The sequence below is a fragment of the Eupeodes corollae genome, chromosome 1 (genome assembly GCF_945859685.1).
Source record: "Eupeodes corollae chromosome 1, idEupCoro1.1, whole genome shotgun sequence".
NCBI lineage: Eukaryota > Metazoa > Arthropoda > Insecta > Diptera > Syrphidae > Eupeodes > Eupeodes corollae.
This window is the reverse complement of record NC_079147.1, coordinates 8,121,906-8,136,469: the sequence shown is the minus strand read 5'-3', so window position 1 is coordinate 8,136,469 and position 14,564 is coordinate 8,121,906. Positions and strand designations below refer to the sequence as shown.

General features: G+C 34.1%; 1 protein-coding gene across 1 annotated transcript in view; it reads left to right on the top strand.

Moving 5' to 3' along the window:
- Positions 1 to 1,290: 1,290 nt before the first annotated feature.
- Positions 1,291 to 14,564, top strand: part of LOC129942246 (E3 ubiquitin-protein ligase HUWE1) — a 37,171-nt gene continuing 23,897 nt past the window's right edge. Inside the window, exons 1-5 of the mRNA XM_056051100.1 lie at positions 1,291 to 1,445; positions 10,290 to 10,634; positions 10,716 to 10,955; positions 11,146 to 11,364; positions 11,553 to 11,824. Coding sequence (XP_055907075.1) covers positions 10,368 to 10,634; positions 10,716 to 10,955; positions 11,146 to 11,364; positions 11,553 to 11,824 — 998 coding nt within the window. The 5' untranslated portion in view covers positions 1,291 to 1,445; positions 10,290 to 10,367. The remainder of the gene's footprint in view (positions 1,446 to 10,289; positions 10,635 to 10,715; positions 10,956 to 11,145; positions 11,365 to 11,552; positions 11,825 to 14,564) is intronic.

The window sequence follows — 14,564 nt, the reverse complement described above, 5'->3', positions numbered from 1 at the left end:
AGTTCATCAACTGTAGTACCCGTGGAATGATGGTAAATGCGTTGGACTGTCATGCCAGAGGTCTTGGGTTCGATCCCTGCCTATGCCATCTTAAGTCTTTTCACGGGTAATGCCTCTTGCAAGGAATTGACAAATTCTCCAAGAGTAACTCTTGTCATGAAAAAGTGATTTCTCAAATTAGACGTTCGGATTCGGCACATAAACTGTAGGTCCCTTCCATCATTCTATAGTTCACTAACTAACCTACACACACACATTATTTGTTTGTGTCTCTAATTCTATCGTCACATCGCTGAGCAGTGTGGGCTCTTTTTTTTAAGTTACTATGGACATTTAATTAACTACAGTGCGGTGCACATGAAATGCCGATTTATCTAAAGAAAAATAAGATGTTTTTTATTTTTTTGGTTCGAGGAAGTCAATACATTATAATTCTTCCAATTCATTATAATAGCTTGAATTACCAATTTTGTATCACTTCCTCGAACAATAAAACTGAAATTAAGTTAAAATTTTCTTTACAAATAACTCGAAGAAAGTATTTACAATGACGTCGATAAAAAGAGCACATAAATGTTGGTAGGTTAAGTCAGTTGTACTGCACTGAACATGAGCAGATGAATAAAAAAATGTTTGTGGTTACAATTTGCGAAGTAACGCGAGCACAAGTCGGCTAGTTAACTTTTAATACGTGCGGTCTTATGATAAACTTTGTTTTAGCTAAACTTAAGGCCCAATTTGTGTATTGAAATAGTTTAACTTATATTTTATATATGTACGTATACCTTTGTTCTAATTTATTATTATTTATTATAATTGAAATAATTATTTATGTCATATACCATAATGTTTGTTTTTTTTTTATATTAGTTTTATAATTTTATTGTTTAATGAAATTTATAAACTGAGCTCTCTCTAAACGTATTTATTTAATTCATATAATTTGCATTTCCGACAGACGGCTTATTAGCCATGTATTTAAATCTTTTATACTAATTTTGTTAAATATATTCTATGGAAAAAATAAAGAATAAAGAAAGAAAATATTAGGATCCTGGGTTAAAAAAAACAACAGAATGTACGTACATTCGAAATGAAATGTGTGCTTGTTGTAAAAGGTGCCATACCGATATTTCCCACTTCGATTATTATAAGACCGTGGGACACATCTAAAAGTTAACATCCCTGCTTACATTTTGACAGATTTTGTCTTAATTGCATTCAGCAACTGATTGTATATATTTTCGTTGACGTTTAATTTGAGTGATTTTGTTCATAAATTTCAGACAAAAAGAAAAAATACGTGAAGTGAACCTGATTTGTGAATCTGAATCAGGGGAGTACATGAATCTTAGTTTTAGAAGGAATAAAAGTGTGTAATTACTTAACTACTGACTTTAAATTTCATTCTTATCCAGTTTTAAATAAAAATAAAACAAACAGTCGTAAGTAATTCTACTAAAAATAATAGCAATCAATCCTTTTTCAATGTACATACATGCAATTTTACATTCTTTATTTCTTGAATGTTTTGCACTTGAATTGTTAGGCAATAATAATTGTATGGACAAAATAACTTTAATATATAATTTAACATAAATTGAAGCATTGTTTTTATAAAAGAACTTGAAGCATTTTACAAGAATGTGTAATTCCTTTTTCTTTCATAAAGGGTAGACATAATCCGCCATCTTGAAACCAAAAGCCCCATGAATTGTTCTTATTTCTGTTTAAAATATGCTTAAACAATAATTTTAATGATAGTAGGTTTTCCAGTTATATCTTCAATACAACTTTATGCTTGAGCTATATATCAATTAAATAAATTTCATTTGCATAAAGTACAATAATGATTTCAAACAAATAGAAAGGTCCCATTCCCTTTCTTTTTGTTCGAAATGTATGTACATTGACGACATAACATGAGTATCAACTACCGCTAATAGTTTTCTTTACTTGGGATGGAATCCAGATTGCAGAAGCTAATACATTTCAGGCCACTTCGCAAACTTGTTCTGAACCAATTCGTTGCCTTTGATTTAATTCCAAAATCGGAGTTCTAGATAATTCACGATGATTAACAAAGTCGCAAGAGCATTTCAATACTTCTATTGGTTTCTTATATGAAAATAAATCATAGAAGAGCATACTTCCTACGAATGCGTAGAAAGATTCTTATTAGATGTTTAGAATATTAGACAATCAACTGCCTGGTGACGAATAAAGTGCGTAAGGATATCTTTAAATGTGAGTGGTGGTGCAACTGAGGAGATAAATGATGAGTGTCCTTCAACAAGACGTCGACAGCAAACTTTGAGTTATGTCAAATTAAAATACAACAGTAAATGATCTTCTATTGTCTTTTTTGAACCTGTCTCCAAGTTTCATAAAAATGGCTTAACAATTATGCCACAGTAATTACACTCACTTGTCAACACTTTTTTCACAAAACAAAAAAATTCTTTTCCAAAAGATTTATTTGCTCTAAATTAAAATCTCATCTTATCTGCGGTCAGGTTTTTGAAATATACACCTTTTAAATTAAAAAATGCAGCAAACTGAATAGTTTTTGTTGCTAAATAAGAGCATATTGAATACAGTTAAATTTTAAGGCCAGCGTAAAACAAGATTGTTGTAAACATAAAGTTGTTTGAAATCCTAACTTCTAAAAATAGTTGAATTTATTTTGGTCACTCTTATTCTAGCAAGAACATCCTGATCCGAACGGTTACAACTGAGTTTTTGAAAACTCTCATTAGTATTATTTGACTTTGGACTTCTCTGACTATAAAGTTATGTAAAAGCCTTGAATACTTTGCTTTCATGGCTTGAAATATACAGTTGTGTTCATAGCAGTGCTGGTCACATTTTATTAGATTGTCAATTATTTAAATAACGAAAATTCTTACAAAAAAAAAACGACCATGTTACTTGCATCTAACGGTCTTTCGTTTTCATATTAAAGACTTTTAGCTTGAAGTTATACCCTACTTTTCCCGGTGAACACCCATTATTTTAAACTCTCTGGATATAGAGTGTTCATAAAAATAGCAGTGCTCTTGGGTTTATGAGTAAAAAGTGTTCAAAAATTAAATTTTTTTTTTATTTTTCGATAAGTAAATATTTCACTATTTAAAGTTTTAAGTAATTGTATCATACTAGCATATAAAAAATTAATAAATATTAGTTCAAAAATGAACAATGGGACGGTCAAGGCTTTGTACTGAAGAAATTCGAAAACTGCGTTTGGAGAGAAAAATGTACGAACATATTTAAGACATCCTAGAATGCTCATCAAAAATGGTCAGTAACGCCTTAAAATGGCAAAATAAACTGAAAACGCGAGGCCCAAAAAGGATGACTACTGAAAGAACTGACAGAAAAATTGTTCAGTTAGCAAAACAGAACCGTTCCATAGGCTCTAGAAATACAACAAATGGACTTTAACTGTCTGTAAGCGCTGTAATATTATGAATCTTTTATAAGCGCGGTTACCAGTCCGAAGTTCAAGCAAGGTATCATTCTTGACGAAAAGGCATGTGGCAAAGAGAATGGAGTTTGTTAAAGCGCATAGGGATGTGGCAATGTGTGGAGCGATGAAAGCAAAGTCGTCCTTTTTGGGTCCAAGGGTCGTCGAGAATATGTGAGAAAACCATATAACGGGGTCGGGCCTATTTATCCCATGAGGGGTATAAGAGTAATACAAATTCTCGAGGATGTTATGTTACCCTATGCTGAAGAGGAAATGCCGTTGGTTTGCGTATACCAACAAAGCTATGACCCAAAGCATATACGTCAAAAAAGGCAAAATCATAGTTTGCGCAGAAGAAATTATCCGTTATGGAGTAGCCCGCTAAATCCCCGACCTTAACCCCATCGCAAATTTGTTGGGGGATGTTAAGAACGCAGTTCATAAAGCACAACCCAAGAATTCGAAAGAATTGTGAAATACCTGTTTTCATCTATATATAAAACTCGATGTGATAACTGTGTTTAATCGACATGTCGACAAATTATTTAAATAATGTTTTTAGCTTCCGTGCTCAAAAACCGTTATGCATAAATACTTACGCGTTCATTTAAGATTTATGCCTGTAGAAACTAAAAAGAGAATCATCACTAATTTTATTTACATGAATTTAAATAGACTCAAAAAGACTACGGCCCCAATTGCGATTGTCGATTTTTTAATTTTTTTTATTATCGACTTGATTTAAATATTTCATATTGCGAATGTTGATTGTTATCGAAAAGTTTCGATTTTAAATTTTTTTCTCTTCTATTGTTGTTTTATGATCGACTCGTAAGGAAGCTGATGTCTAGAAGCAACAAAATGTAATATGTTTCCTTGATTTAGCATTCCTTTTGGTGGAACGCAATTTCAGGCGGACCTTCTTTGGGGTTCCTAAATAGTATGGGAAGATATGATTTTAAAGCATATCCTGCTAATTTTAAAAAGCATATTTATGAATAAAGCCAGAAGTACATTTTTTTACCTTAGACACACTCGTTGTTCCATTTTAGATAACATTCTTTAAAAATTTACTTTAAACTAGACATATTGAAAGCAAATGAGTTGTGAACTGATCCAGGAAATCGTGCATTAACAAATCAGATTATATTGTATCAAAACAAATCTAAATTAGTACACTATATAACAACGAAAAAGAATTGTATGCACCAACAGTGGAACAAATCTTTACATCGTTTTGGAGAAAGTAAGATTATTGCACATGATATTTCAAAAGCATTTGATAGAGCTTGGCACCAAGCTCTCTTATAAACAATTCGTGCTTTTTATGGTTTCAAGTCTGAAATTCATAAAATAAATGCTGGTGTCCCCCAGGGCTCCGTTTTGTCTCCGACTCTCTTCCTTATATTCATAAACGATCTACTGTCTGTCACTTCTAATCCATTAAACTGTTTCGCCAAGCACAGTACCCTCAGCTTTTCATAATCGTTTCTAGATTCACATCCTTGTCCTTCGGATATGGAATTTCAACGGCCGGCAGCATATGATAAGCTCACTAAATTCTGATCTTGACAGCATTGTCCAATAATAAAATAAATTGGGAGGCGCAACAGTCCATTGGGAACCAGGGTCTAGTGACTTACAACTCTCATCCATTCTAGTGTGCGAGTACTGTTTGTCAGGAATGGAAGGGACCTATAATTTTAGGCCGAATCCGAACGGCTAATTTGAGAAAGCACTTTTTCATGACAAGAATTACTCTTTAAGGATTTGTCAATTCCTCGCAAGAGACAATACCCGCGAAAATTATTTTTTTTTTTTAAATTAAGGTGGCACAGGCAGGCACATTGAACCCAAGACTCTTGTATGACAGTCCAACGCACTAACCATCATGCCACAGGTACTCAGCATTGTCCAATGGGGATTCAAAAACCGTGTAGAATTTATTGCTTCGAAAACTCAATGCTGTCTCCTGTCGTTAAAGCGTAACGCACCCCCGATGCCACTGTCCGTTGTGAATGCGTTCGCGTAGTCACGTACGCCACTGATAAGACGGCCACGGCACGGTCGCCGTATATTTCAGTCGTTGAGACGTCTGTTTTAAATCGTCCGTACGGGGAAAACCCGTCTCAGTCCAGTGTGAAAGCTGTAGTTAATTTTATTAGTTTAATTTTAATTTAATTTTATTAATTTACTATTAAACCGTACGGTTTTTATCCGTACGGAGAAAGTCGTCATGTGTGAAAGAGCTCATAAAGTAAATATGTGAAATAAAACAAAAAAAACTTTTCATAGTGGTTAGGCTCGTTTCACACTACACGGTTATGACCGTACGGCAAAAAACCGGACTGTACGGTAAAACGCGATATATGCAGGGTTTCTGTGCTTAGTATACTTTTTCACAAGTCTAGTTCCAACTCTGCCGCACGAATAAAATCGTATGATGTAAAAACATGCATTTCGTCACGTACGCCACTAAACTTATCCGGCCGTCCGGCTGCCGTATACTGTAGTGTCAGTAGACAGTTGCTACAAGGCGCGGAGCCGTCATTTTACCGTGACCGTATAATATGAAAGCGTATATGCTCTTCTTAACGCCTCTAACAAAATGTCGCCGTCCGCTTTTTTGCGTTAAGGTCAAAACAGTGTAGTGTGAAACGAGTTTTACACTGTTTCTTCCAGTTCAAGGGTATTAAAGGTGTCTCTGATGTCTTGTTTAATCGATTTGGCTACAAAATACCAAATATAAAAACTAATCGAAACATTTCGACTCGAGAGATGATAGACAACGGAAATTGAAACTTATAAAAGTGTATAATCTCTTCAACCCGAACTTTAATGAGGGGGGAATTGATAGTTATAAATATATGCAGGTCCACTACACCATAGAATAACAATGTTCCACATCAGTTCAGCGAGGAAAACTGCCACTACGTAAACTGTCTACAACAGCCAATTTACGTACCACAGTATGTCATTCGACAGACCAATCAATTCTCCCACAGAAATTTCTTGTGCAGAATTTGTTTGAAGAGAAATTAATTTACTCTCTCGTGAGCGCTCTCTTTTGTCTCCAAATTATCAATTTTGTGTATTATGGAACAGCATTTGGGTAAAAATTGTTGGCAATTGGCAATTTTAGTGAAGGTTTGGGTGTCCCAAAATTAACGCAAGATTTGAATTAAATAGAAAACGCCGTTTTTAGTCTTTTGATAGTTATATTTTTATTGACTCGTAAAGTACATAGGATAGGGTTATGTATGGAATAACACATCGGAAAAATGGCCTCCACGGCTTTGCATGCACATGCACACTCTTTTGTTGAAATTTTCCATGACCATTCTGCATAAATGTGGCTGAATTTCGTTGATGCAGCGTTGAATCTCCTCCTTTAATGCACGGGTGATTGTGGGCTTGTTGACATAGACTTTTGATTTCAAATAACCCCATAAAAAGAAGTCTAATGATGTTAAATCACCCGCTCTAGGAGACCAATTTTGATCACCGAAACGAGAGAGTACACGACCTGGAAATGTCTCATGCAGTAATTGAATTGTTTCACTGGCTGTATGACATGTGGCACCGTCTTGTTGAAACCACATATTGGACACATCAATATCATCCAATTTTGGCAGAAAGAACTGTGTTATCATGTCGCGACATCGAGCACCAGTAACAGTCACTGCTTGACCAGCATCATTTAAAAAAAAATATGGCCCAATTATGCCTCCAGCCCAAAATCCACACCATACAGTCACGCGGTGTGGATGCATTTGTTTTTCGACAATCACATGTGGGTTCTCCGAACCCCAAATGCGGCAATTTTGGCGATTGACAAAGCCATCAAGATGAAAATGTGCTTCATCGCTTAGGATGATTTTGCTCGAAAAATCAGGGTCCATTTTTTGATGTTCAATAATCCATTCAACGAACTAACTCTCTTCTCTATCCAAATAAAGGGAATAAATATTATCAAATGACGTAGTTTAACAAAGATTAAATGTTATAAGTATCGAAATTAAGAATCCATAATTTAACTTATTTTAAGAACTGTGGACGGTTTCTAATGCTTCGTAATTCAGCTGGAAGGCTGTTGCATAATTTGCAAGACACGATAGTGTAAGAATTCCCAAAAAGTGTAGTTCGAAAAATGTTTGATCGAACCGAGTTAGAATTTCTCATGTTATATGTGTTACTCATAGGGCTTTCCAAATAACCACTCCTCATAAAAAATATCTTCAAAACCTTAAAAAAAACAAGTGTCTTACTGGTAGAATACCTGTTTGTCTAAATAAATCTGCAGAGTGAGCGAGGCGGGCAGCGTTGCATATTTTTCTTAGGACACTTTTTTGAAGAACTGTTAATTGTTGGATTTTTTTTAAGTATGCACCTTCCCAACAACTGATACCATATTGTAACTTCGAGTGGAAAATACCATAGTAAACCTTTTTTAACGTGGATAATGAACAATATTTTTTAACCGATAAAAGCATCTTACGGTTGAAAGAAGATATGGCTTTAAATCCATAATGTGCTCAGTCCATTTTAAATGTTGGTCAATTTTGACACCTAAATACTTAAAATCCTTCACTATTTCTATATTGAAGCATGTAGGTACTGCAGCAGTTTGCTTCAGAATTGAAAGTATTTATTAAATGAGATGCTAGACATTTGCTATTGAAGAGTTTAAACCTAGGACAAGACGGAGCATGGAACAATAATTGTATGTCATTTAGTCTATTGCTGATCATCATAAGTTTGGATTTGTTACTGACTAAAAGTTTATGGTCCGCAAACCATAGCCTTAATAAATGTACATCATAGTTTATATCCGAAACCAAATTTAATGGACTATGTGAATTGTATCCAATTGCTATATCATCAGCAAATGCGTTAACTTTCCCTAAAAATGGCAGATTGAAGATGGAATTTATATAAACCAAGAAAAGAATGGGCCCAAAAACTGACCCTTGTGGGACACAAAAGTTAATATCCATGGAATCACTTAGAACCATTACCTACTTTGACTATTTGAGACCTTTTACACAGGTAGGATTCAAACCAATTGTAGATGAATCCTCGCAAACCAACATCATGCAATTTTTTCAAAAGGATAGAGTGACTGACCATATCAAAGGCTTTTGTAATGTCAACAAAAAGCGCAGCACATTTCATTTTCTTGTCCACTCCTTGTTGTATTGAACAGCAGAAATTTAATAAAGCATCTTCTGTTGACATTCCCGATCTTAATCCAAACTGTGAGGGGCTAAAGTAATTCTTGCTTGTGAGATATCGTAAGGTTCTACTTTTTATAATTTTTTCTTTACATCCCTTTTTGAAAATGGGTATAACACAAGCAGATTTTAAGCCATTTGGGAAGACACCTGAAAAAAACAATTTTATTAAAAATATGCGTCAAAACATCCACTAAATATAAAGCAGTTTTTTTAACAATTTATTAGAAACGCCCTCAACACCAATTGAGGTTGATTTATTCAGTGTATTTATAGTTTTCAGTACTTCAAGGCTATTTATTGTTTCGAAGACGAAACTATTTTGACTATGTACCACATTTGAAGAGCTGAAGCTATTACAGCTATTACAAGTTTTTTAAAGCGTAATTTTAGATTTTTATTAAGCGTTAAATACTGAATTAACTTTCCAAAATCGATTTTAGATTGCATATAATTACGTTTAACATAATCAATGTATTGATTATGTTAAAATTTTAAGTATTTAACATGGATATTAGAGTTTGAATATGCAAACAATTTATAAGCGGATGAAGGTATAGAATACCGCAAAGTATTATTTAGCGATTGTTGTTTGTTTTTGATTTTGTTACTTATCTTTGTAATATATATACATATATCCCATGCGGTAGACTGTCATGTCAGAGGTCTTAGCCTGTCCTATCTAGAGTTTTTTTTTCATGGGTACTGCCTCTTGCAAGAAATTGACAAATTCTCCAAGAGTAATCCTTGTCGTGAAAAGTGCTTTCTGAAAAGCCTTTCGGAATGGGCTTAAAATTAAAGGTCGCCTCCATACCTGACAACAGTACTCACAAACAAGAAAGGTTGAGAGTTGTAAGTCACTAGGTTCAAGTTCTCAACGGACTGTTACACCACCTAATTTATTTATTTGTATACACCATTGTCCAATTTGGTTGAAGTTATTAATATTCTTTTAGAATCGTTAAATTTACCATGACTTGATAGTGGTTTAAAAGTACCTGAATCGGTCAAGTGCCAGCCTCTAACACATTATCCTATTTAATTTCATTCCATTGTTTTCATGCTTCGTATTTCCGTTTAAAGGTATTTTGATAGGTAACTATTTCGCGAAATATCCCAGCTTTGCTGAAAACTTAGTGTTCTTTAAAGCGAACCCATTGTTTGATAATGACCCTACACTTTTGAATAAATTCTGGGAAGGATCATTGTAACTTTGAACCTGTATAAATCCAAAAAGAGCGACTATTCATAAAAGGATCTAAACCACTTCAATATGAATAAATTAATGAACAACAATCGAATTAAAACTTGGTTCATTGAGGTTTTTATTATGAACCCTAGCGCTACCTTAAGAATATAGAAAAGCAAAATTCTCATTCGTCCAGTTTTCGAAAAATGGCAGACTGTAAAATGTGGCATTTATATAGTAATAGTTGTTGGATAGTTAAGGTCAAAGTGCACGGTTATATCCTATGAAAATTTTAATTAGGAACGTATTTAAGAATATGAAATATATTTTTTCTTAATTTTCATTAAGTTACTACATTTATAAATTTATAATCAAATCTCATTTCACATTCCAGGAATGACAACAAACAAGTAATAATTTTATAAAAACTTAGAATAAAAGCTGCTATAGCTTATTCAATAACCAAACCAAAATGAAAGTCGATACAAATCGGCTTAAGAAAGGCACTTCGGAGCTAACTCCGGAGTGTCGCCAACTAATAGAGGACATGAATTCGCGAAAGACACGAAAAGAGCTCTTGGAATATTTGGAGAAGCTCCGTGGCTGGGTTTATGGAAAGTGTGAACTCTATCACTGGATTGAGCTTTTAGATCGTTTTGATGACATCTTGGCAGAAGCTGCAAAAGAAAATCCAGAAAACGAATTTGCTTTGTATTGTGACACAAATTATACACCATCGGTAAGTTTTAATTTAAACAGCTTTCGAAATTAAATTTAAAATATTAATATTTATTTTGTTTTCCCTTTTTTTTTGGAATAGGATGTTCGGCTTTTGCTTTATGTAATAAATTTTACAACCCTCTTGATAGAACATTCATTTTCAAGACATTTGTATAATTCTATTGAACACTTGACTCAATTACTTTCATCAACAAACATGGACATAGTCATGTGTGTCTTAAATCTTTTATATATGTTCTCCAAACGGAGCAACTTTATACCGAGGTTGAATAGCACAAAAAAAGTGTCCCTGCTTAATAAACTTTTTAACTTTGCTGAGGTAAGTAAATAAAGTTACAATAAGAGATTAAACAAAATATATTTAATAATTTTACTGTGTACACCATTTAAAAAGTTAAGTTTAGTAGATTATATAAATTCTCTTGCCGTTGATAACTTTCAACAATGCGTTTAGTGCCCTTAGCATTCAATGTATTTAAATATTCTAAATTTATTATTTAATTTTTAAGAGCTGGGGAGGAAAGGAAAACGGATTTTCACTTGCGCAATGCTGTAAAAAAGATGCCCGACTTCCGCGGTCATCATCAACACTGTATTTTGAATACTATAATGCTGGAGGGCAATTGGATTTTATAGAAGTTCCTGGCCTTGATAAAATCAAAGAATCACCCGCCTCCATGGCAAAAATAGTTTGCGATAAAATTCCACACTTGGGAGATGATCAAAGGGTAAGTTTATAAATAATATACATTCAGCATTCTTTCAATGGAATTAGGTTTGCTAAATATTTCCATTAATAAGTTTCTAAGTATTATAATTATATGGAAGTTGAGCCGTTAGTAAGTTTCTGTGGAAGTTATTTAGCAACCTTAATAAGTTTATTCTAAAAAATGTAATTAATTTGTGTCTTGTTTAGATGCACATTCTAACTAGAATCCGCTTGGCAGCAACTTTCCATAACTATCGCATGAGATTACAATTTGTCCAAGCACGCTTACAAGCAATTTCGGTGTTGGTGTATTCAAATGCAATACTGGACAATATTCATAATTTACTATATCCTGGATTTTTGGAGGAATTGGTTGAGCTTTTGGAAGTAAAAGACATTCATTTGGTAGAAATAAGAGCTGCTGCTTTAAGAACATTGACGTCAATCATTCATTTGGACAGAAATCCACATTTTCCAAAGTAAGTATACAAAGAAGTATAATGTTTACAAAATAAGATATGTTTAGAAGTACTTTCTTTACTTTCATTCAACTTATCATAAATTCTCAGGTTGTTCAACTTTTGTGAAACTTAAATTCTAGTTGTTTGTGTGCATTAAAAAAAGAAACAGTCATAGCCAAAGAAACCCAAGTCTCCAAAAGTAGAAGCTAGTTAGTTAGAAAAACTTTACTTAAAAAATGGTTTTAAAATTAACAATTATCAAACTATGTATATTCACAAGGTAAATATGGTTTGGCCAGTGGCCGTCTACCAGATTGACAATGGATCTAAGTTTAATTAACCTAGTTGTTTAATTAAAAGTCTCCTTCGCTGATACATTGACTATAGCGCAATGCACTTGTAATATATTTGTATAAATACTACTTTTCCATTCAGAACTTCCAATGTTTCAGCCAGTTCCATCACAGCTGCTCCAATATATTTTATACGAAACTCTATCAAAACAGGGCATCTTGCAATGAAGTGGTGTACATTTTCTCACATTAAGATTGCAAAGGTCTCATGGGATCGGCAGATCTAGTCGATGCGGAACGTAATTTAAATTTAATAGTGCGCCTCTAACTTTAAATATAACATTTATCATACTTATGAGGAAACGGTTAAGGAGGTATGTTCGTACTGTAAATCATTCTATGTTGCGAAGATTGAGCTTCCTCCTTAAAACTTCTATACGCGACATGGCTTAACTTCTCTATTATTGTTTTAAAATTGTCTTTTAGATCTAAAAGTCTAATACCGGGTAAAAATTCAATACTTTCACCTAAGCTAAGGGTCAACTCCTCCCACTTTTTGACTAGATTACCCTGGATGACAAAGTCTTTTTAAGTACTTATCTCTGCAATCTTTATTCGTCCATTTCCATCACCTTAATGTAGTCAAAATGCAGCTTTAAGGTTCTTAAGTACAATGGAGGTTCAGTTGTTTCCAAATGTAGAATATAAATTGGAGTGCAAATTGGTAGCCGAAAAATGCGCTTTAAGAAATACCTGAGGAACCTTTCCACCTCACCGTATTGGCAATATCCCCAAAATTGAGCGCCATAAAGCATTATAGAAGCTGCTGTCGCATGAAAAAATGTTAACTTTGAACTATGCTCGACACCTTTAATATCGATGCAAAGTTTCCACACATAAGCTCTTTTCGATTCCACTAGCTTGGACTCAAATTGCTTTTTTATGTTGTATATATACCCCTAAGTATTTTTACTCTCGAACAATTGCAACATATTCACCTTTATACATCCACTTTTCATTATTTGCATATCTTCCTCCTCCGCCCCGAAATATCATAATTTTAGACTTCTGTTAATTAACTGACAGATTCCAATTTTCACAGTATGTCTCCAGTCTGTTCACCATACGCTGCATTCCCTCCACTGATTCAGATAAAAAAAAACAATATCATTCGCAAATATCAGACCTGGTATACGAGTACTTCCGAACTGGATTCCTCCAAAACAAAGCAAATAGTAGTGTGCACAACACACAGCCTTGTTTAATTCCCATTTCTGTTGAAAACTCTTCAGATATATGCTCCCCATCCCAAACGTAGGCCGCATTATTTTCATACATCGCTCTGACAAGGGTAACAACTTTACTTGATACTCCAAGCTTATAAAGCTTATAAAAAAGCGCTTCACGGGCGATTGAATCACACGCAGCTCGAAAATCCACAAAAAAGGTGTACAATTTTTGTTTCCTTCTTTTGAAGTCCTCTGCAATGTTTATCAAACTGAATACTTGGTCTATAGTCAAATAGCACTTTCTAAATCCTGCTTGAAATGCATTGCAAAAGTAGTATATTCCACAAAAGAGGAAGAGTGGCTTATTGAAAATGTTTAGCAATATATAGAAAAGATAGCTAAAGGGTGTCCCAAAATTAACGCAAGATTTGAATTTGCCGCCATTTGTGCAGTGAAGTGTTGGCAACCCTGAAAAAAAATGCAATTTGACAGCTAACAGTATAGGGTTATTAAAAATGGAGCGTTACACGATAGAACAACGTGTCTTCATTATTAAAGAATATTTCAAAAATAGTGAAAGCTTGGCGGCTGCAGTTCGAAAATTTCATACAAAATATGGTCGGAATAGTGTTTTAACTTCTTCAACTGTGAAGAGATTAATTGAAAAATTCATGGAGACTGGATCCGTTGGAGACGCCAAACACACTGGTCGTCCAAAAACAAGCCGTTCAAATGTGAATGTCGAAGAAGTGCGTGAGAGTGTTGCTGACAATCCAGGAACTTCAATTCGACGTCTTGGACAAGAATTACAAATTTCAAGAACCTCTCTACAGCGTATACTCACCAAAGATCTGTGTCTTTATGCTTACAAAATTCAATTAACACAACAATTGAAGCCTAATGACCATGGACAGAGAAGAGAGTTCGTTGAATGGATTATTGAACATCAACAAATGGACCCTGATTTTTCGAGCAAAATCATCCTAAGCGATGAAGCATATTTTGATCTTGATGGCTTTGTCAATCGCCAAAATTGCCGCATTTGGGCCATATTTTTTTGAAAATGATGCTGGTCAAGCAGTGACTGTTGCTGGTGCTCGATATCGCGACATGATTACACAGTTCTTTCTGCCAAAATTGGATGATATTGATGTGTCCAATATGTGGTTTCAACAAGACGGTGCCACATGTCATACTGCCCGTGAAATAATTCAATTACTGCATGAGACATTTCCA